This window comes from Notechis scutatus, chromosome 2 (assembly GCF_049901735.1).
Source record: "Notechis scutatus isolate UNSWTSFEM ecotype Mainland chromosome 2, rNotScu1.2, whole genome shotgun sequence".
NCBI lineage: Eukaryota > Metazoa > Chordata > Lepidosauria > Squamata > Elapidae > Notechis > Notechis scutatus.
In genome coordinates this window covers 53,832,479-53,856,390 of record NC_142010.1, presented here as the reverse complement: position 1 = coordinate 53,856,390, position 23,912 = coordinate 53,832,479, and the positions used below count along the sequence as shown (strand labels likewise).

Here is a 23,912-nt window from a genome sequence, read left to right as displayed (position 1 = left end):
CTCTGCATCTTGCCCCTTCTTTTCCTTCACCCAACATCTTGAAGTATGTGGTCGTCATTTTCACTTTGGAGCTCCAAAGCATGTGGTCCTGCCCACCAACTTTCCAAGCAGTCACCATGTTTCCAGTATCTTTCTTCCCCACTTGGAACTGAACCCAGGAGGATATTTCTTCCAACACTAAAGCATCAGAAGGTAGGACAAAAAACAATGGACAGAAACTAATCAAGAAGAGAAGCAACCTGGAATGAAGGGAAAAAAAACTTCCTAACAGTGAGAACAATCAACCAGTGGAACAGCTTGCCTTCAGAAGCTGTAGGTCAGCAGTTCCTACAGCCTTTGGGGTCTTAGGGACCAAGACACCACTCCTCTATCCGTTGGGGGTCACCACAACATGAGGAACTGGATTAAAGGATCGCAGCATTAGGAAGGTTGAGAACCACTGCTGTAGGTGTTTCATCACTTGAGGTTTTTAAGAAGAGACTGGACAACCACTTGCCTGAAATGATATAAGGTCTTCTGGAGAGTTGGACTAGAAGACCTCCAAGGTTCCACCTAGCTCTATTCTATTCTATCCTAATCCAGAAAATCCACTGCTCCCGTTATTCTGAAAATTATCAACCCAGGGAGAGACTATTTTGACATTTTGTTCTAATGTCAAACTGCAACTATAATCCTCCAATGATACTCATAAACAAACTAAGCAAGCAGTTTTATTCCCTCAGAGGAGTTTCTATCCCAGGAGGTATTGGGGAGGAGGAAAAGTATAAAAGACAATACACGTTTCCTTGATTTTAAACACACACACACACACACACACACACACACACACACACACAAAATACACACGGACATACATACCTGTGGCAAATATACTTTATATCACAATGCTTCCCATCAATCCAATGGATTTCTTGTGCCATTCAAATGAAATGGAAATTTCTTGATATCCTTATGATCAGGATTTTAAATAATGCTTGAGAATTTTATTATGCTTTTACCTGGATTTTAATTGGCACCCATGCAATTCTCAAGCTACAACTGGATAAATAATCTCATATTAAAGAATTGTACATCTATCCCATTTGTTTTGGGAATCTCTTAAGAAACAGACTGTTCATATTATAGTTTTATGAATTGAAGATAAAGTTATTCTGGAGAATATGTAGCTAAGGAATGGGCAATCCTTTGGGTAATGAACTTTTTAGTAGAAAGGCAGAAATAGTCTATGAATTGCACCACTGCCAATACAAAATCCAGGTAAAAGCATAATAAAATAATGGAAAACATTTAAAAGCAAAGGCATCAGAAGTAGTAAGCTTCGGGGAAAGAGGACATTGTGGCCATTGGTGTTGCAATAAAGGAAGGAAGGAAGGAAGGAAGGAAGGAAGGAAGGAAGGAAGGAAGGAAGGAAGGAAGGAAGGAAGGAGAAGAGGGAAAAGATGGTAGAGATAGTAAATGAAAGAGCCAGAGGTTTGTGAAAGGTGGGTATCTCTCCTCTCAGCTTTTAATAGCAACATAATGTGAGAGAATTAAGCTAATAAAGCTTCCTGTTCTAAAGATAAATAGTTGAAAGTTCAGTCCTGTTTGGTATTTTTATGAGGGCTGCTATTAAAGAGATAAATGTAATACTAGCATTTGCCTTCCCCATTTGGCTATTTTGTTATGCTAATAAAATCTAGATAACTTTTCCTCCCACAATCTTGATTTACCAGATTGTACAATCCTAGTCTTTAGACGGTATTTTCTCCAAGGAACTCTCTTTCTATCTACATATTTGAAAGGAATATACCTCTTGCAATAATTTTATACCTGAATGAGTACACACACAACAGAAATTCTACAGATCAAAATTGATCAGTCAAAACATTGTATTCCTCAATGGATATTCAGAGAAGGTTAGGTGCTGTTCTTGTTATGCTGAAGATGAAATAAATTTAAAGGAATGATAATAGAGATGTAGTCATGTCTATTAATAGGTGCTTCAGCTGAGTATTCTTACAATGATGAACCATGATATTGCAAATATGTCAAGGATTAAAGTTGTTAATGCTTCTATTTAATTATATCCCCAAATCTACAAATTGTCAATTTATGAAGACCTTCCGATCTCTTGAGTTTGTGCCATTGCCAAAAGCATCATAATATATTTTATGACGATCACTTGCATACCAGATAGTAAATGCTGGCTTTAAAAAGATCTATTAATTCTTGGCCTTTGAACTCACTTTTTCTTTGCAAGAAGAAAAGACTGCAAAATGTGATTTTATGTCACAATTTAATCTATTTAAACATTGGGCTGTAGTAATTTTTACATGCTGTGAATATTATATTTCAATTGCAGTAACATAATACTTAAAGTTCCAGTTCTATATATACCTACCCCCCCACCCCCCAGAAAAATCACAAGTATAATCCTAAAGGTTTTTAATGTCATCACTAAATGTTAACATGATAGAAGTGAACTATTAACATGTGAACAGGCAATAACTGTGTCAGCTTCACTGATTTTTAATCATTTGATAATTTGTTTAATTATTTCAGTAACTTTTTACATTAGTTCTGTGATGTTTTTATGTCTTTATTTTATGTTTTACTTTATCTGATTTGCCTTAGAACTGCAGTTAACATTGATCACCAACTATAATAAAATATATTTATTATTTGATCAAATTAATGTCAATTAAATATACATTTAATTTAACTTTTGAAGTAGGGCCATAGCATTCCTCTCAACCCAGAAACTTTAAACGATTCTTGTCAAAGAGGAACAAAATTTAGCATGGCCATTTTTTCAATTTACTGCCGAAACTATAAATGTATTTCCATTTCTATTCTTACTTTTTTTTTCTCTGCTTATCATCTCCAAAACTTCTCCATTCTTAGGAACTCTAAGTTCTAGTTGCTCAATACTTTAAAAAAAATCTCCATTTTTCTCCTTTATTGACTTTCAGTTGTTTCTTAAATCCTATCTTCTAAATGCAAGCAGTTAGAGGCAGTTAATATATTAGTTACAAGTAGTCCCTATTTAATGTCTATTCATTCAGAGACTGTTCCAAAATTATGATCACATTAAGAAAAGGGATTCAGGACAAGTGCTCAAAGTTTCACTATTGCAATGCCGCCCCCAGAGATACATGAACACAATTTGGACCCATTTTGGCCCCCTGTATTTATGACCATATTTGGGTCATCTGTTTACCTAGCTGCCCCAACAACCAGCCTACCCACTGCTGTCATGCACCACTATATAACCAAGGGTTAGAGCAGCCTTTTTCCATACCAGGGCTTCTCTCAAATCAACATAGACTTTGTTCATCTAGCTCAGTACGTTCTGCTATACTAGATCAGAACAGCTCTGAAATGTTACATGTAATTTCTAGATATAATACTTGAAGATTGATGGATATGATGATATACCAATCACTTTCCAAGTTTCTCAGCTTGTGCTTACCATTAAAAAAGTAAAGGTTCCGCTCGAACATACATGCTAGTCGTTTCTGAGTCTAGGGGGTGGTGTTCATCTCCGTTACAAAGCCGAAGAGCCAGCACTGTCCGAAGATGTCTCCATGATCATGTGGCCAGCATGACTAAACACCAAAGGTGCACGGAACACTGTTACTTTCCCACCAAAGTGGTCCCTATTTTTCTACATATTTACATGGTTTTGAACTGTTAGGTTGGCAGTTTTTCCATGTAGATCTGCTACACAAAGAAGTACAATTATGCTTAGCAGCATGGCTCGCCGTGTAAATGGCATCTTCCTTGCTCTTTTCATATGTCATTTTTTAAAACATCAATTTTACCAAAATGTCTACATTGTGCTTTTGATACAAAACCAGAGTGACTGAAACTAGATTGTACATTCTCCTATTACCAAGCAGTATGTTTAAAAGAATGTAGAAAATCTATCAAACACTTTTTAAAAATGATCTGTTTTTCCACAATTTAATTTAACATATCTGCCTGCTGGCTCTGCATTTATCTACAAATGAACTAAGTTTGCTTCTTGCAAATATACACCAACTCAAGGTCACTCCAATTTCCTCCTCCCTTTAGTTTGGGCCATTTTCAATTTCAACATAAAACATAAAACCCATTGGAAGCTGCTCAATGATATGATCAATTTTCTGTAAGAAGGCAAGGCAAGGCAAGGCAAGCAAGGCAAGGCAAGGCAAGGCAAGGCAAGGCAGGCAGGCAGGCAGGCAGGCAGGCAGGCAGGCAAGGAAGGAAGGAAGGAAGGAAGGAAGGAAGGAAGGAAGGAAGGAAGAGAGAGAAAGAGAGAAAGAAAGAAAGAAAGAAAGAAAGAAAGAAAGAAAGAAAGAAAGAAAGAAAGAAAGAAAGAAAGAAAGAAAGAAAGAAAGAAAGAAAGAAAGAAAGAAAGAAAGAAAGAAAGAAAGAAAGAAAGAAAGAAAGAAAGAAAGAAAGATTTGAAAATATATTGTTGGAAAAGTAATCCCGCTCTCTCAAACAACGAGAAAGATCTATGACCAAAGTAGCTCCTTGGTGCATGACTGTAGGATTTATAATATATGTCACCCTATAGCTATGGGGATGCCAGTATGTACACATATATAAACATACACATAAACTGAACATATAAACTAAGTACACAAAAAAGGTTTTTGTTCATTTTGGTCATTTATTCAAACCAGATTTAGATGTTATTTATTTTCATGAGTTTTAGACAAGATCTTTTTTAGCACATTACAGAATCCCGGAGGGGCTTCCTGTATTAAAGACAAAGTCCAGTACTGTAAATGCTAAGTATAGTAAAGGAGTGTTTTTTACAAATATTGCCAAACATATTTGAATATGCAGCAATCAGGACAAGAAACCTTTATGTTGAAAGCTAAGAGCCAAACTGGCAGTTTGGTTTCTTATCTGGCTCATTTGTTCTCAAGTCTATGCTACCTTGTAACAACATGACCTAGGCTGGCTTTACATCACAAAAATGCAAAACCCCAATTCTGTATACTTTTTGCATATATTCCATCCCATTAGTGTCACGACATGTAGAAATCATACGTTTCTAACAAAATTATTTCGTCTTTCAGTTTAAATTCTGCAAATGCCTATCTAGAGGTTTTATCCAACAGCCCGAAATAAGTACATCAAAAACAATGTGGCTGGAGGGGAAGGGATTCTGGATTTTTGTTTTGTTTTAAAGTAGTTCCAGTTCATTTTATTCCAAGAGAGCAGTTTATTCCCAAAAGCAGTTTGCAGTGTAAATGAATACAGATCACTATGGGAACATTAACCATTTTAGATGCCAACAAACTTTTAGACCTACAACATTCTATTTCCTAAATCTGCTAAAGATTTTTCAAAGAAAAGAAAAAATACAATTTATTTAGGTCTGAAATACATGGGAAAGTAACTTGAACTAGGTTATTGGAATATAGTTTTTAAAAACTGCAAGCATTGATGTGCTGAATTCTAATGGTCTACAAAAAAGTGCATTAAGTACCTGATCTTACAAAGTAATTTCTTGCCAGAATATGAAGAATATATCAGGCAATAACCATGAAATATACACACTCATTGTGTGGTCCTTAATGAATCTACATCTATGCTTAGAGAAATAAGGCAGAAAGTATATGGAAAGATTCCACAAAGGGCCCAGTTCTTTTGAACATCTTCATAAATGATCTAGATGTGAGGATTGAAGGGGCACACATCAAGTTTGCAAATGACACATATATAGGGGGAAATGCTTACCCTATGGAAGATAAACTCAAGATTCAGAAGGATCTTGACAGACTTGAGCATTGGGCCCTAGCCAACAAGATGCAGTTCAGTGATGAGAAAGGTAAAGTACATGCAAGGTGGTACCTGACTCAACAATAGTGCCTATGAGAGGGATCTAGGTGTCCTGGTGGACTATTGTTTAAATATGAGTCAGCTGTGTGCTGCATCTGCCAAAATAGCAACGTAGTCTTGGGATGCATCAACAGAGATGTGAGGCCACATTTGGAAAACTTTGTCCAGTTCTGGTCACCACAATACAAAAAAGGTGCTGAGGCCCTAGAAAGAGTGCAGAGAAGAGCAACAAGGTTGACAATGGAGGCTAGATCCTATGAAGGACAGCTAAGGGGATTAGTGGAAAGTTTTGCAGTACTTGAAAGGCTACCACAGAAAGAGGGCATCAGTTTATTCTCCACAGCACCCGTGGACAGGACAAGAAGCAATGAGTTGAACTCTTCAGAATGACATCTAACCTGGAAATAAGGAGGAATGTTGGATCAAGGAGAACTATTAAGCAATGGAACAGCATGGCTCTTCAGAGTTGTGGATGTGCCATCACTGGAAGTTTTCAAGAAAAGATTGGACAACCATTTGTCCCAGATGGTATGAAGACTCCTGACTTGGGCAGGGAATTGGACTAGAAGACCTCCAAAGTCCCTTCCAATACTATGCTTCAATGATTCTATAAAGTTTTTCTGTCCTCCAAACAAACACACATTATATCGCACCCTCACATTTTAGAGGAACAGGCTAATACAGTTGAGGTGCTGAAAATCCTAGGTTAAGATCTAGATTGTTTTATACCAGTTGGTTTGAAAGTTTAGGGCAGACTTTTAGATGCATTCTTTTACAATTCTTTACATTTCTTCATTTTCACCAGGTTTTATTTGCACAATTTTATAGTGATCCTGGTTTTTCTTCTGAAATTGTGACTCTGCTGATTGTTACTGCTCTGGTCAGCAGCATTAGCCATTCTTTATTATTTACTTCATTAGGTTTGAAGTAATAAGATGCCATTCATTATTTTAAAATCAGTTAACAAACTGAAATTATTGGCCTTACCTATCTCTTGTGCCAATTAGCTCTGATAATCCACAGTCCTAGAGAAGGTTTAAATGCTCTTCATTTTCTAATGCTATCTATGTTTCCATTATCCTAAAAATTCCCTACAAGTTTCATGTCTACTTCTTGCTGTACAACTGTACTGCTTATAGCCCCCTTTCTTACACACATTAAATTATATTGCAGTTCTCTTTCTAGAAAGGACCTAATTCCTTATTTCCTCTATCGAGTATCAGATTCTAAGATGATTAGATATGTATTCCAATTTGTGCACAAGTGTGAAATCATCACGAGGATTATATACCTTATTGCTGTAAGAAGACTAAATACAACTGACCCCACACATGCAACCTTCTACAATGCAGTAACAAATCTGGGACTAGAACAACTAGTAACCAACAACACTAGACTTAACAACTGCCTCGATCTCATCTTCTGCAATAGTTTGAATTCAATTTATGGAATGCAAATTAAATGCAAATTTTCCAACAGTGACCACAACATGATTGACTTTTGTCTCAACATACATCCACACAAAAATCATCACAATGACGGAATCCCCAATTATAAATTCAAAAAAGGCAACTATGATCTTATAAACAACTATCTCTCATCCCTTCATTGGCAATTTCTATTCACTGAATGAAATACTGTAGAAGACCATTACAACATATTTTTACTTGAAGTCAAAAGAGTCATCAAACTATATGTACCATTAACAACTCCCAAAACCAGAAAAAACAAATTACCCATAACAATACGGAAGCTTCAATCCAAAAAGAAATCCCTTTGGCAGAAAAACAAATCTGGTCACGTTGCCAACTTCAAAAGCCGATACAAAAATTTATGCCACCAGATAAAGACTGAATGCATCAATTATCACATTAAACAAGAAAACCTTCTACGCACAAATTCCACCTGCACTTTCTACAATTTTGTAAACAACAAACTAAAAAACTCAAGGTCCATCCCACCCCTAAAAGAACCAAATGGTAAAGACTGCAGCAACAACACTATTAAAGCCAACCTCTTTAACACATTCTTTGGCTCAGTATTTGTAAACAGCAATGGATCATGCCCAGTATTTCCTAGTCGAACCACAGACAATTACAATGATCTAATACATATTGATTTTACAGAAGACAATGTTGAAAAAGCACTACGCAATCTAAAACCATCTCTATCTATTAAATAAAAATAAAAATACTAATAAAAAGCTATCCACTGCCATAGCCGAACCTCTAAGCATAATCTTTGAAAAATCTTTCAAGACCAGCTCCTTGCCAAAACCATGGTCACAAGCCACAGTCATCCCCATCTTCAAAAAGGGGGACCCCAGCCTAGTTGAAAATTACAGACCAATCTCTTTATGCTGCGTCACCTCTAAGGTCATGGAATCAATTATTAACCAATCCATCATTCTCCACTTAGAAACAAACAACCTACTCTCCAATAAACAATTTGGTTTCAGGAAAAAAAACTATCATGTAATCTACAACTCTTACACTGCAAAAACATATGGACTACACAACTCAATCAGGGCAAAGCAATAGATGCAATCTACATAGACTTCTGTAAAGCCTTTGATTCAGTGGTACACAACAAACTACTCCGAAAACTAAAATCTTATGGTATCTCCGGACACCTGCATAACTAGATAGAAGCATTCCTGTCAAACAGACAACAAATGGTCAAAATTGGCAGCGTCCTATCAAATTCTGTACCTGTCAACAGTGGTGTGTACCAAGGCAGTGTTCTAGGACCAACTCTTTTCATACTCTACATAAATGACCTCTGTGATCATATCAAGAGCAACTGCGTTCTCTTCGTGGATGATGTAAAGCTATTCAACACGATAGACATTACTGCTATCCTTCAAAAAGACCTTGACTATGTATCAGAATGGTCAAACAAATGGAAACTTCAAATCTCAACAAATAAATGCTCTATCCTACATATTGGCAAAAAAAAAATCAGAAAATAAAATACAGGCTGAATAGTCAAGACCTTGTTGATGATCCAAACTCTGTCAAGGATCTTGGAGTACTCATCTCTAATGATCTAAGTGCTAGAACCCACTATAACTACATAGCCAAAAAGGCATTAAGTTGTTAACCTAATCTTATGTAGCTTTTTCTCTGGTAATATTACACTAATAACTAGAGCATACAAAACATTTGCTAGACCAATACTCAAGTACAGCTCATCAGTCTGGAACCCACATTACGTATCTGATATTAACACAGTTGAGAAAGTCCAGAAATATTTCACAAGAAGAGTTCTCCACTCCTCTACTTACCTTATGCCACCAGACTCAAAATTCTAGACCTAGAAAACCTTGAACTAAACCGTCTTTGGTCCGATCTAAGTATAGTATATAAAATCATACATTGCAATGTCCTACCTGTCAATGAATACTTCAGCTTCAACCATAACAACGCAAGAGCAAACAACAGATACAAACTCAAGGTTAATCGCACCAAACTTGATTGCAGAAAATACGACTTCAGCAACAGAGTGGTCAATGTCTGGAATAGTCTACCTGACTCTGTGGTTTCTTCCCCAAACCCCAAAAACTTTAACCTTAGACTGTCTACTATTGACCTCACCCCTTTCCTAAGAGGTCTGTAGGGGGCATACATAAGCGCACCAACATGCCTACCGGCCCTGTCTTATTGTTTATTTTATTTTTTTATTTTTTTTTCTTATATGTATCCATGTATTCATAACTATGTTTTTACTTATACCTATTATCTTATAAGCAATTGACAAAAATAAATAAATAAATAAATAAATAAATAAATAAATAAATAAATAAATAAATAAATAAAATAAAAATACCTGAAGAAGAAAATCACATATTTAAAAACAAAATGATTAAATATGATTTTGTAGTAATTCTTCTCACATCATCTAATATTGGTCCAATGTTTTTAATTAATTCATCTTTTTATTCTGTTTAAAAAATAATATTTCTGTTTCACCAATATTCATGGAATTCTACTATCCATTTGATTATTATATAATAACTGTTCTCATTGACCACTAGAAAGTGCCATCAGGCAAACAAGAAACCAACTCTTGGACTTCTGGTTTGAGCTTCTTCAGCGACAGACTGAAATCTGCAACTGTGCGCAGTTTCGATCTGTACTCGACACTGGAGCACCCCGAGCTGGCTGGTTGTGGGGCTAAGCCACCCTGTAGAGGTGGTGAAGAGGGGGGAGACTGCCAGCAGGGTCAAGGAGAGTCGCATCTCTCCTCCCCAGCTGGCCATTACTCCCTTTCCCGAAGGCAGTTGCAGCAGTGGTCAGAAATGGCCACCTCAAAGAAGAACTCGACCGTAAAAGAATGTGCAGGAGGAAGATAAGAAGAGAAAGTTTTGGCTGACCAGGTCGAACTGAAAAAGCAACAATACCAGGTACCCTGGAATTTGAATTATAAAGAACAACATTGTTCCCAAAGAAGACTTTGAAGCGGTGAATGAGAGAGGGAAGGGAAAGGATTTGGGGTTTTTTTCTTTTCTTCCCTATATTCTTCCCTATATTAAGCAAGAAACTGGCAAAAATCCACTTTGACATTAACAGATATTTAAGCTGAAAATAAAATGTCAAAGGGATAATAAAGATTTCTGGATTCTCAAAAACTTTTAAAAGAAGGAAAAAAACAAAAGGATGGAATCTGGAAAAATGGAGGAGACCACCTGGAAGTGAAAGGAATTAACAGTGAAACTTTAACAAGATTCCTAAAAGATACATTTTAACTGAACCTTTGTAACAAGATAAGAGAACCCCAGGAATAGAAAGTGGTGGGGGGGGGAAGCAAGAAGAAACAGCTTTGGATTATTTGGATTACTTGGTGATTTTTGGATTTGGGGCTATTGGATCTAAAGGACTAAAATTAATCAGGTGGTTGTTTAAAAGTTTTTAAAATGGTATCACTCTTGGAAGAATTGAGAATGGAACTTAAAAAACAGAAAGAAGATGCACAAGAAGGAAGAGATTCTTTTGGCTTTGTATTTCAATTTTTAGAAATGGAGATCCTGAACTATGAGAAACAACAAGAAATGCCTGTAGAACAAGAAGGGCAGGATAAAGAAGACGTCACCTTCAATGACCAAGTATTTCTATGTGGGGAAAAGAAAGGAAAGTGGGGAAAGAGAGTGGAAAATTTAAGATCTGAAAAAACAACCCAAAAAAAGAATAGTTTGAAAAGTAATTATAACGTTAGGAAGAAACAGAAGAGAGGATTACAGAAGAGAGAATCAGAATTAGAGAGAGAAGGAGTCAAAAAGGGAAGGGAGAAGAAGAGGGGGAAGAGGGAAAGGAAAAGAAATTATAAAGGACAGAAACAGGACATAGAGAAACAGGGAAAATGTACAAGGATTAAGCCTATTTAGAAGACACAGATATAATGGGTGAAAACTTAATTGAAAGAGGGATTCTGCAAGGGTACATAAGACAGTATTGTTATATTAGAAATAGAAATTAACTTTGAAAATATCAAACGTGTGATTAAAATGATAGATAAAATACTCATTGTAATGTAATGGTATGTTTAAAAAATAAATGAAATAAAGAGAATGAGAGAATGAAATTAAGAAAGGAGGGGAACATTTTAATTATTATAAATGTGTTATAAAAATTTAAGTGAAGAGGAATATGAAAGAAACATGAAAAAAATATGGAAATATTATAAGTGTTCCTAGAAGTATGATACCCTATTGAAAAGAAATGTTAAAGATGTCAAAGATTATAACTAACATTAATGATAGAGCTGAATTGGAATAGAATAAGTATTTTATTTGTTATTGTTATGTATATATTTTCTCTTTAAGAACTTAGTGCGTATTTTAAGAATGTACCAAGCAGAATTCGACTGGAAGTTATGTGTTATATTGAATGTTATAATTGTAAAGGCATAAATTGAAGTTTAAATAAGAGTTGAATGGATAAAAATTAAAAGATACAAAGGTGTCATACTCCAATTAGTAACTAAAGGGGAAAATTTTGTTTAATGAGAAAAGAAAATATGAAATTGAAACAGGACAGACAAAAGTATAAATATAATGACTAGAAAGGTATTGAAACTTAGAAAAAGATATATATAATTGAATTTAGAAAGGAATGAGATAATTAAAAGTAAGATTGAGAAAACTAAGGGAAGGGAAAAATTATTGAGAAAATGTTAAAATAGTAATAAGATATGGAATAGAACACAAAGATGAATATGAAATTGAATTTGTGTCTGTATGGAGAAGTGATAACCCAGGACCATACTATTCTCAAAAAAGAAATTTTACTTGTATTATGTTTTGTGAAAACCCAAATAAAATTTTTACTAAAAAAAACAACAACTCTTAATCATTGCAACCTTTAAAGGCCTGTTAAACTTTCATGTTATTCCCTTTAAATAAGTAGAGCAGAATAGGAATCGCCCAAACCTTAGATGTGGGCTCTCCAAAGTTGTTACAAGTCATAATTTTTAATCTGACAGAACAAGATAAAGAGTAAATTATAGTTAATTGTAACTAAAAGTAACCATAAATTAAATCAAATTAAGCATGATATTTGCCCTGTTGTAATGGAATATGACAACAACTTTGGAAGATGCCTCTAAGAAACTATCAGACAAAAGGGGGAGGAGCCAACCATTGAGTAACGGGCAGAGAAAGAAACTTAGAAAGGTTTCTGCCCTAAATTATCAGGCACTAAAAAGAAACTCTTTGTACTTTCAGACTTGCAAGAGTCTGTTAATGTAGCCTTACAATAAAGTGGAATTAGTTCATCTTGTTGTGTTTCCTGTTTAATGTACTTGGGAGACTGATGCTTGGCTGATTATTTATATATATATATATCCACAACAAAAGTCAAAATGAGGTTGAAAAGAAAAGGTTTTAGAACTCCTGTTTTAAAAAATTATTTCAATAATTTGTAATATTTGCTGTGATTGGTAAATTATTTGTAAATAAATGAACTAACTTACTATTATTTCCACTGAAGTACTACTGAGTCTGCCAAACTAAACTCAGAAAAAAACCCTTCTGTTCAATTAACTATAGTTATGTTAAAGTTTAATTCAGATTAATCATCCTTAAAATAAAAATACTATACAGCAGGTAAGGTTATGAGGCATTTCATTAAAATAAAATATTACTAGGCTTCAGTGATACATCTGCACAAGCTTATTTTTGGAGCCAATCAGGTAACGTGAGGCTTTTCCAGGGTTCTGGAGCTCTACTTACGAGCCATCTGGTCTGGTTTTATAGCACTGATACTGCAATTTTAACTGCATACAGAAAAATAACTTTGGAACATTCTGATTTCACAAAATGTATCTGCTCAACTTTGAACATTTGTCATACATTCTTTTTTTTTTTCAACTACTCCCTTAAGGCTGCAAGCAATATACATACACAGGAAAGGAGGTTTGTATTCCACACTCATCTGCTGCAACAGAACGACACAGATTTATTATGAGGCAACTTTATTTTTAATTTAGATGGTTCAATTTCATGTAGCAATTTCATTTTTCCTAAAATCCTAAAATCTGATTAAATGTTCCCTGTAGAGAGGATAGATAAGTTCTAAAAAAATAATGGAGGGGGGAAAGAGGGGGGACTTTTGCAAACAGTGATCAAATTTTAACCATGTCCCGATTCAAAATCACCCATTAGTTTATCATTCCAGAAGTAGTAGAAATCATGTATTACAAAGGTTTGAGGAACTGTGACTTACTCAGTTGCGGAAAAGATGAAGTCTTACAATCCTCATTCAATAGTGCCATCTAGCGAAACTACATAACTGCAGCTTTGCCAAGACTATCAGCTGCCCTATGCATGATTATTTACACTTAGATCAATTTAACCTTTGCCTCTGAGGAAGTAAAAAAGGCTCACTGGACATCCACTGGGTAAGAAAAGATGAATTTTAATTGATTTAAAACCATAATCCAAGCTACTGGGAGGACCCTAAAAGGCAAATCCGTGTCTTGAAATACAACCCAAGTCATACCATCTGTTTATATATGTCTACGTGAATGTATTAAATGTTTCATGATGAATTTATTTTTTCACCAACCAGTTATTTCCTGATCCAAATCTTCAAGAGGCTGTTGCTGCTCCTCTTATAATTAAGACAGAAAAAATAAACAGAAAAGGAAAAAAGATATTTGTGGAAGGAGAAGAAAAACAGTCACATAAGCTGCTAAATCTAGAATGGTAAATGGTAATGACACACCTTTAGGCTATGTTCCTAATCCTAATATAGAGCAAATTATTATGGGACTGGGGAAATATAATGTTGGCATATCTTCTTGCACATTCCAACATTACCACTTCGTGCTGGCCAAGGCCAAAAATGTGCAATATGAAAATCCTGATATTACTAAATTGCACCCTCCCTTCCCACGTTAGCAATATGGGATAAATTAACTCTGCCTGATCCATGGCTGGTATGGTTGAGTGGCCCATATTAAATTAACTATAGTAATAGAATGACTTTGGATCTAGTGGATTCAAAATAAACAGATCTCTTTCCAGAACACCCCATTGATTGATTCTTCATCAATATATTCCTCCCTGGCAGCAATTGGGGTGCCTCTATAATGAAAGCCCCATTTCTAGAAGTACAGATGAAAAAAAACAGTGCAAATAATTCACACCCCAATCGTCTCTCCACCGCCATGCTAGTAAATCATTCCCATTATGTATATTTATGTTTAAATAAGTTTATCACTATTGGTAGTTTTAATCTTTTTCTTTTACTTAAGTACATTTCAGCTTTTCTATTGCTACCAAGGTGGCCAGCACACTGCAGTGTAATAATTTATAAGGCCAATAAAATGTATTACTAATCTTATTGAAAAGCTGGCTGCATAAGATAGCAATAGCAATAGCGCTTAGATTTATATACCGCTTCATAGTGCTTTACAGCATTCTCTAAGCCAGGGGTGTCACGGCAGTGACAAACCTGGAAAGGGAACATATCAGGTGGAGAGATTTTCTTGGGAAAAGACAGACCCTCCAGTAACCCAGTCTATAACATGTAAGGCTTCAGAGATCATAACCAGCATCTTAAAATCATATTTGGCAGCCTTTTGGGAGCCAGTGCATCTCTCAGAGTGGCCATATTATAGGTGCTTAAGGAACTGCATCCATAACTATCCATGCCACAGTATTCTGGATCAAGTAAAACTTCCAGGTGGTTTTCAGGGGCTGCCCCATGTAGACTGCATTGCAACAATCCAATCAGGAAGAGACCATGGTGTGATTGACCATGTACAGGGTCCCTCAGTCCATGAATGGGTGCAACTGGCATAACATAACATCTCCATCTCCTTGTACTAGCCCAAAGTCAACAGATGCCTTTGCATAGGAATGCTTCCTTTCTATGTAAAAATATACTGTAAATATTTTCTTGCGTAGAAAATCAATTTAAACTAGGAAAGGGAGATTGGCTCTGCCAACAATGAATTTAGCACAGCCATGGCTTCCTGCTGTTTTTATTACTTGGAGAGTGCCATTTTGAGGAGCTGGAATGAAATTGGCAAGAAACCTGACGGGTTTCCCATTCCACTCAGTAACAGAAAGACTAGCAAACCCACATCCAAAAACAGTATGGCTACCAAGCCTATGGATCAAAGATGGAACAAAAATGAAGCAGAAGTGAAGGCTTCTCCACCCAAACAACTGTCAGCTGTCAGCTGTGCAGTTTTGATAGGAGTTGCTAGTCTTACAGAAATAGTCCAAGTGATAGGTTACCAGAGCACAGCACCTCTGTACCAGTGAGCTGTCACTTCAGCAACTTTAAAAGTGACCATCCCTTCTTCTCAGCCAACTGCCCAGATATGCCAAAGCCCACCCAGGACAATGATAAGTTTATTTGATCTGATAAAGATGAGAAATACCCCCAACTGCTGTCCTTAAACTGGCCTGCAGTAAAGCTATAAACCAGGGGTCCTCAAACTTGGCAACTTTAAGACTTGTGGCTGACTGGAGAATTCTGCGAGTGGAAGTCCACAAGTCTTAAAGCTGCTAAGTTTGGAGACCTCTGCTTATAAACACAGAACCATTTGCCAGCCTTGTTAGAGTCCAGTTGGGGCAGCGGCAACTTCGTTGGCATAGTTAATGCAGCCACATACGCTCTTCTCAGACTGGACATAATGTCATTATATACGCTCTTCTCAGACTGGACATAATGTCATTATAAATCACTGGATTTGGATTTGGAAGACAGGGAATGGTGGTTTTTAGCTGTTGTCTAAGAATGCTATGCCCCCGGGGACAGCATGAATGCATGGGATGAGTTTCATCTTCTGCTGGGGAAGAATTGAGCCCCACTTGCCTTCATTATTTAAGTTAAAATGCTGTGATAAACATCCCACACAGCCAGCAGATCCATTCTGGCCTTGTCTCCTTTTTTCTTTTTCTTTTTTTTGCACCCACTTTCCTGGCACCTTTTGACATGGGTTTAAATAACATAGGTTAAACCTTTAATTAGTTTTAATTTCATGTAATTAAAAAAGATGAATAGAAGAAAATTATATGCGGGAGGGGAGGGAATGCTAATAACTTGTCTTTATGTAGCTGGTCAGAAAATTAAGGCAGTGTATATATGAAGACCAGGGGTGGGTTTCTACCGGTTCTGTCCACCTCTGTAGAACCGGTAACTCTGAAGAGCAGCAGACACAGAACCAGTTCTATGTCTGCTGATGCTTTTGCCCACCCGCCCACATGGGCTCTTACATGACCTTTATTTCCTGATTTTTCAACTTCAGCTGCCAAACGAGGCACAGCTGCAGTTGGAAAAGCAAGAAAAGAGGGCTGTTTCAAAGACTGCTTCTCTGCAGGCAGCTGCTGATGACGATTTACAGGCACGCGGCTCGCAGCCTGCAAGGAAGCTCGTAAATCCCGAACCGTTAGTTAACCCTGTCATATCCCACCCCTGATGAAGACTATTGGCTGTTATTTTCCATATTAGACCTACCCCCATCCCCCATTTGTTATAAAGGCACAGTACATTTTCAGTTGTTTAATTTACTTATTTGTAAGTAAATTACCATAAAAAGTCCAGAGAAAAGCACTGGTGACATGCTGTGCTTCAGGTAGCAAAAAAAAAAAAAAAACCTGCCCTGCCTTTGGGCCTAATATTTTGGCCGTGGTAGTGCTTGAGGCAGCAAAAATGCCTTCAGCCAGCCTTAAATATAATTACTGTTTTCAGGAATATAATTGGAGTGAATCTATATTTTCCAGTCTGGGGTCTGTGCCAAGATTATGAAAGCTTCCTCCTCCACACCTATGAATTCGGTTCAAAATATTGTATTTTAATTTATACACAGAATTTTAATAAAATACAATCGCCTTTTTGATAGGTTGGTATTCATAGCATGCACGAACACATAATATACACAAAGAGAGAAATGTTACATACCCACATACTGAGCTCATGCAGTTATATTTATATCATATCTGCATATATTCAAGCACAATTCACAGTTTGTGAGCTTGTCTAAAAGAAGTCAAAATGGACCTAATAAAGAGGCTGGTGTTGGAGTGGTTGCTAATCTGTATAACTAACTTCTCAAAGGGATGGAGAAAGAAATGCTTGGGGTTGATAAAAGGTTTCCTTAGTAAATTATAACTGGCTCCAATGAAAGGCATTTACAATAAACACAAATGTCTGCAAAGCATCTGTTTTACAGAAGAAATGTTACTCTGTGAATAAGTTCTAAAAACTTTGCCATAAATAATTCATGTCAGCAGTTCAAGTTCTATTATCAGTCCCCGTCCTTTCAGTTGGTTATTTGCAGAGAGAGAAGCAAAGTTTTTTCTGGTTTAAGTTGTCCAGCATTTGAAACGTGTGCTTGTATAATTATACACTTACATACATCACCACCCTATTTTTCAGTTTAACAAAACAACTTTGATAGAAGCTTGGGTTAAAAACTGCACGTAATGTTGACATCATATTCTGCTTTTAGGGAAAATGCATTAAATGTACACTCAGTTTGTGAGAGTATATGTATACATAAAATACTTAGTGGAACTTTACACTTTATTAGAGATTTATCAACTAAAAGCAAGATTTTAACAGTAGTAATAATATTTTTTTAAAAAAAAATCCTTAAGGTGCTTAGAGAAAAGCATGTGAGGTCACTACATTTAAGAAAGAGTAATAATAAGCATCTGTGCTAGATTTCCACATGATCACAAAAGAATTGAAAGTAAAAGTCAGGAATCCTTCATTCTGAAACAGGAAAATTAATTAAATGTATTTTGATATTATTAACTATAATAACTATAAAATATAGTTATAAAATATAATTTGCTATACACAAATATGGAAATCTGAGGTGAAGTATAGGCCTGTACTGGTTCCAATATAAAGTTGAAACAGCATGATTAATACACTGCCTATGTACAAGTACAATGTTATTTATGAAGTGATTTTAAACTTTATTTGAGAGCACCTTTCCCAAAACACTGTAGCCTCCAAATTTATGTATATTGGCAGTGCTGACTTCTGAGAACAGTTTGCTATGGGGGGCATTACAATGTCATCTATTCAACTCATAAATGACATCCCCAAATTCTGTTAAAGCAGTTTAAAAAAACAAATACAAAAATTGTTATAAACATTGAAAAAATTGCCTTTAATCACAAATGTTACCCAAATACAAAATTTTACAAGTTCCTCAAAGTGCAATTTTAGATACTGTGTTTTTCTTTGTGAACCATCCAGTCATTTATTTAGTAAAATAAGTAAATAAATTTTAATTTACACAATTTAAAACCAATGTAGGTTCTTCTGCCTATATTTTCTCTTTACTAATAATCTATGCTTGCCAAGGGTAATTGGGGCGAGGACCCTATTGCTAAGTGATACAGTCATAATGTGTGGTATCACATCACTGCATCAGCTTACAACCACAGAGCTGGCAGTCCTAGTGGTCATTGTTTGGTGAACAGACACAGTTCATTCACACCTTCAACATATGCAACCTCCTGCCAGCTCCCCATTGACTTTGCTTGTCAGAAGCTGGCAGGGAAATGGCAGTTGTGGGATTGCAGAACACTGTGGCATCATCATTGCAAACAACTTGCTGAATGCTCAGATCATGATTAAGTGACCTTGGGGATGCTGTAACAGTGTAACAGCCACAACCAAAAGGACCAGTCATAAGTATGCCCTGTTCAGTACCATTGTAACTTTGGACAGTCTCTGAGCAAGCCAATGTTAAATGAGGATTACTTGTAAATATATCTGGAACAGATGCAAGGTGTTCAGTAACAACCAGAACTTTACAAAGGGTTTTGCCTATTCTCTGAATTGTCTGAAGACTTGGAAAGTAAATTATTTTAAGAAGAGTGAAAGAAATTACTGTCCAGGTGTTGACACATTTTTCTCCGTAAATTATACAGTTAGTGTAAACTTTGTAAAGAGATTTTACATAGATTATAAGACTACAAATGCTCCAGTTTCTGGTTATTCCAAATCTAATTCTATTTGGATCTATTGAGCTATAAGAGAAAGTTTGGAAATCCTGGTTTGAAATAGCCCATTGCTAATTATGTGTAAACTTTGCTTGTTCTTTTGTCATTTTATTTTCAAAGAACTAAACATGTTCTACTCATTTAGAAAAAAGTTAAATACTTGAGTGCATCCAAAATAACAGAATAACAGAGTTGGAAGGGACCTTGGAGGTCTTCTAGTCCAACCCCCTGCTCAGGCAGGAAACCCTATACCATTTCAGACAAATGGTTGTCCAATTTCTTCTTACAAACTTCCAGTGTTGGAGCATCCACAACTTCTTGAGGTAAGTCATTCCCCTGAGCTATTGTTCTGCAGGGAAATTTCTCCCTAATTCTAGATTGATTTTCTCCTTGATTAATTTCCTCCCATTGCTTCTTGTCCTGCCTTCAGGTGTTTTGAAAATAGGTTGACTCCATCTTCTTTGTGGCAGCTCCTTAGATATTGGAACACTGCTATCATGTCACCCCTAGTCATCATTTTTTCCCCAACAATCATTCTTTGTATGTTTTAGTCTCCAGTCCCCTAATCATCTTTGTTCCTCTTCTTGTACTCTTTCTAGAGTCTCAACATCTTTTTTACATCATTTACACCAAAACAGGATGCAGTATTCCAAGTGTAGGCATTATAAAGTGGCATTACTTCATGTGATCTTGATTCTATCCCTCTGTTAATGCAGCCTAGGACTGCATTGTCTTTTTTGGCGACTGCAGTACACTACTGGCTCATATCATTAAGTATGCCTTTTATAATGCATATAATGCATATTATTAATTATGCCTCTCTTTAACTTATAGAAAGCACAATAACACAAGGCATTTGTAAATAACCTTTGCTCATAATCAGGCAGTATAAAAATATCTTGCAATGAAAACTGTAGTAAGGAAAGCTGCCATTCGAACAAGAATGCTTTCACTATTAAAATTTATGCAGGGACCACAAAAACTACCTTCAGTGACTACATTTGGAGACAATTTCTGCACCTATCTGTCTTCATGAAAAGGAATAAGTATTTCCTAAACAAAAAACATTCCATTTTACTTCATTCTTCTGCACAGTCTGCACATCAAGAAATTCAACTACATGCATTTATTTAGAAGCATCAAAATGGGCCTCATGCCTTGCAATCACTTTTTGCTCTGAATAAAGGAAGATTTTAAATGTTTCCTTTGCTTATTCCATGTTTTATCACACAGCTTAATCACAGAGGAATCCTATTAAAGCTACTAAAAAAGCATTGTGAAGACAACTGGAAACTTTAATAGTAAATCTAATATTTTTATTGCAATTTCCTAACAGGTATGCAAAATTGACGGTTGTATTCAGATAAAATCTTACTCTCCCATATACATGCATTTCAATGTCTCCTCGTTAGCTGACATAAACAGAGAAAAAGAAATAAATAAAGGTCCAATCCATAGTGACTTCATTATACATTGTCTGAGATCACTTATATAGATTCACATCCAATCAAGCTTTAGTAATAAGCTGCAAAGGGTAAAACTGAATAAAAATGGCCCCAAAACTAGAAAAAGACTGATAGAAGTATTGGCCCACCTCTGTGTAACACAAGGAATGAAATGTGCTATATTTGCCTGAAAGCTTCTTGTTCATCTTTTGCTTTGGCATGAAATGCAGCTTGAACAGCTGAGACAGAATTCCAGTAGCTAGGAGTTACCTTCTTTTGGCATCTCTTCTTCACTATCACATCTGATTAAATCTTAGTAAGCTTTTGCTCCATTAAAGCTGGCAACTATATAATTTCCCTAAAACCCACATTTTTAAAAAAAAAATGGTGCCAATTTTTATTATTTGCACCAAATATACCTCAAAAACCTTACTGCAAAACAGGCTGTAAAGAATGATGCTGTGCTATAATCTATACAATTGTTTTATGATTTAATCAAGATTAACTCTTCTTAGAAAAATAGTTTTAGGAAATGGGATCCAAGGTCAGTTTAAGGCAGGCATGCCCAACCCACAGCCTGTGGGCCTCATGCGGCTCTGGACAGTTACAAATGTGGCCCCACAAAATCATAACTTTTAAAGGAAATTTGTTGTTTATATACATTAACTATAATATATATTTTATATGCGATGCAAGACAATTTCTCTTCACTCAGTGCAGCCCAGGCAAGCCAAAAAGATTGAACGCATGTGAGTAAAGGGTTGATTGTGTAAGCTTCAATATGGCACATCCTAGCTAGAAGAGGAACCATGTGTGAAAATGAGAATGTTCTTTAGATCTTTTTAATCCAATTGGGCCCAAGTTTAACCCATGATCAACAGTTTGTATTCAGACCAACCACTTTTTGTTGATCTTTAGATCCTCCTTTGGTTGTACTATTAAAAATCAGCAGCAGACCCTTAAGCCCAAGACCAACGTTTGTACAGTAATACAGTGAAAACTGTATTAAGCCTTGCATAGAAAAGCTGTTTTAAAGAAACATAAAATCACCTTTCCAAGTAGTAGGAAAGAGCCAAAAATTCTCCCTTCAATAAATGTAAGATGCAACATTCAATTAACATGTCAAGGATCCAGAATTCAGCTGTACTGCTGGCTGCTTTGCATAAACTTTACTGAATGACTGGTAGGCCCTGTGTGAGGAAAGGAGTGTACTATGACATGCAGAGACACCCACTCCCCAAGATAAACATCACTCATATAAAGTATAATAGTTTACAGTTAAGTTCCACAGAACTGCTAGCCAGAAGTTAAAAATGGCATTGCCAAAGCATGGGGATCACTTTCAAATGTTTACATTCTACGTGCCACTTGGGAAGTGGATTGGAGAGGAAGACCACTTATAAAACTATTACAGAAAGTAAGATTGCAACCATCCTGTTTCCATTTGTTTTTTAGACTCTGTGAAAACCGCAGCTGAATTCTGTTCAAAATGAGCGTGGTTTCCTTACCTCTCTAAGATGGATGTTTTCCTTCTCTTTCTGGTCTAAGATCACTTCTAAATGATTAACCTGAGATTCCGCTTCTGCCATCCTTCGAGTTCTTTCATTTTCATCGTCCATTCCTTTGGATGGCAGCCCTTTGCTTTGCAGCATTTCTAGAAGCTTCTTGATGGATTCATCTCTGGCATTCAGCGTCTGCTTCTGGGTTTCTATTCTCAGCTCCATTTCTTCCAAGGTTTTTCTCAAGAGAAACAACTCTTTTGCCTGTCTATCATGCTCAGCTTGAAGTCTTCGGAAATTCTCCTCCGTCAGTTCAATCGTAAAATGCTCAGCACCTCGGTTACCACTTTCTTGCTGAAGGAGATGGTTAAGGTCTCTCTGCGTTCGAAGCTCATCTTGGAGCGCCTGAATAGTTAGCTGAAGATGCTGCAATGAAAAAGAAACTTCTAAGTAAAGATTTGATTCAAGAAGTAACATTCCAATCATTAGTAAAATTCTGGTGAGAATCTACACATGAGAGTGATGCTATTTGTTATGATGCTTCTTGGCTGCAGTTAGAAACCATAAAGAGATGAATGAAAAACACAAACAGTACAAATTACACATATTACCCAGAGTGAACCACAAACCTTATGACAAGGAGGTGAAAAGAATAGTGTTAAAAATGTAAATGTTAAAGACTGGCATTCCATAACCAAACACTATATCTAAAAAGCCTTAGAATTCAGGTTTGGTTGGGGTGTAGGAGAGAAGAGAAGCTTAGGCATTTTCATACAGTGCAACTGTGCTAGTGATTAATGTTAATCACGCCATATGAAAGTAAAGGGGTTAAACTGTTAAATGAGGTTGCTAATGAAAGCTATGAGCCACTTTATCAAGCAAGATTGTTGCAGCTACTGAAATAAGCATATCAAAAATCACACATTAAGAAATGCTACATTTTGCAAACAAAACTGATTGCAAAAAGTGAACAAACCTTTGTTTTCCTGGCATCCAAAACCTGAACAGCATGAGAAATGGGGAAAAAAATGAAGCAAAATCAACATAAAGTTTAAATGCAAGCAAAAGCGATTCAAGCAAAAAAACTAAAACTAACTTAAAGCATCCCCAGCAAAAAAACAAAAAACAGTATTGGCTTATGCAGTAGCATTACAATTCCATAATATTAATACATGCACCTGCCCCTTCATGCAATCAAAAATGCAGTTTTGCACACAAGACCAAAATAAGTTGAGTTGGATTCAAAGTCTCTAACTTTGATGATTCAAAAATCATCTCCAGCAATATTCTGCACATGCCCTTGACAATGCTAATGGATAAATCTGTAATCATCCTTCCTGATTTGTCTAACTGCAACAACTTTTAACAGATAGGGGCATCTGTGGAGGTGGGGAATCAGAAAATTCAAGATGGGGGAGTGACTGCACAGTTGAAGATCTTTCTCATAAAGAAAAGCTGTGCTTTCAACTACAGAGTTACAGCTGCCATCTTCACTTTTATCCTCTTCCTCCCACAAATTTTGCCCCACCTTCTTCTAGCTTCCCCCCTTCCCGCCTCCCCTTTCGGCGGTCCTCTTCCCCTTTTTTTTTTTTAATAAAAAAATTTTATTTTCCCCCTTTTTTTCCCCTTTTTTAATTTTTTTTTTTCTCTCTTTCCTCCTTTTTTTTCTCC

At 36.2% G+C, this 23,912-nt stretch overlaps 1 protein-coding gene and 1 long non-coding RNA gene across 5 annotated transcripts in view; one reads left to right on the top strand and one right to left on the bottom strand.

Moving 5' to 3' along the window:
* The window catches only part of ERC2 (ELKS/RAB6-interacting/CAST family member 2), a 664,972-nt gene that overhangs the window by 542,452 nt on the left and 98,608 nt on the right, over nt 1-23,912 (bottom strand). For 2 of the 4 annotated variants that reach the window (XM_087954768.1, XM_087954770.1), the window contains exons 2-3: nt 23,218-23,241; nt 22,251-22,667 (exon numbers count right to left, since the gene is read on the bottom strand). In XM_087954768.1, the coding sequence (XP_087810894.1) occupies nt 22,251-22,667; nt 23,218-23,241 (441 nt within the window). The remainder of the gene's footprint in view (nt 1-22,250; nt 22,668-23,217; nt 23,242-23,912) is intronic. The other 2 variants (XM_087954769.1, XM_087954771.1) reach the window with 1 other exon arrangement.
* The window catches only part of LOC148132022 (uncharacterized), a 110,069-nt gene continuing 96,150 nt past the window's right edge, over nt 9,994-23,912 (top strand). Inside the window, exon 1 of the long non-coding RNA XR_015747511.1 lies at nt 9,994-10,053. This is a non-coding gene — a long non-coding RNA (uncharacterized LOC148132022). The remainder of the gene's footprint in view (nt 10,054-23,912) is intronic.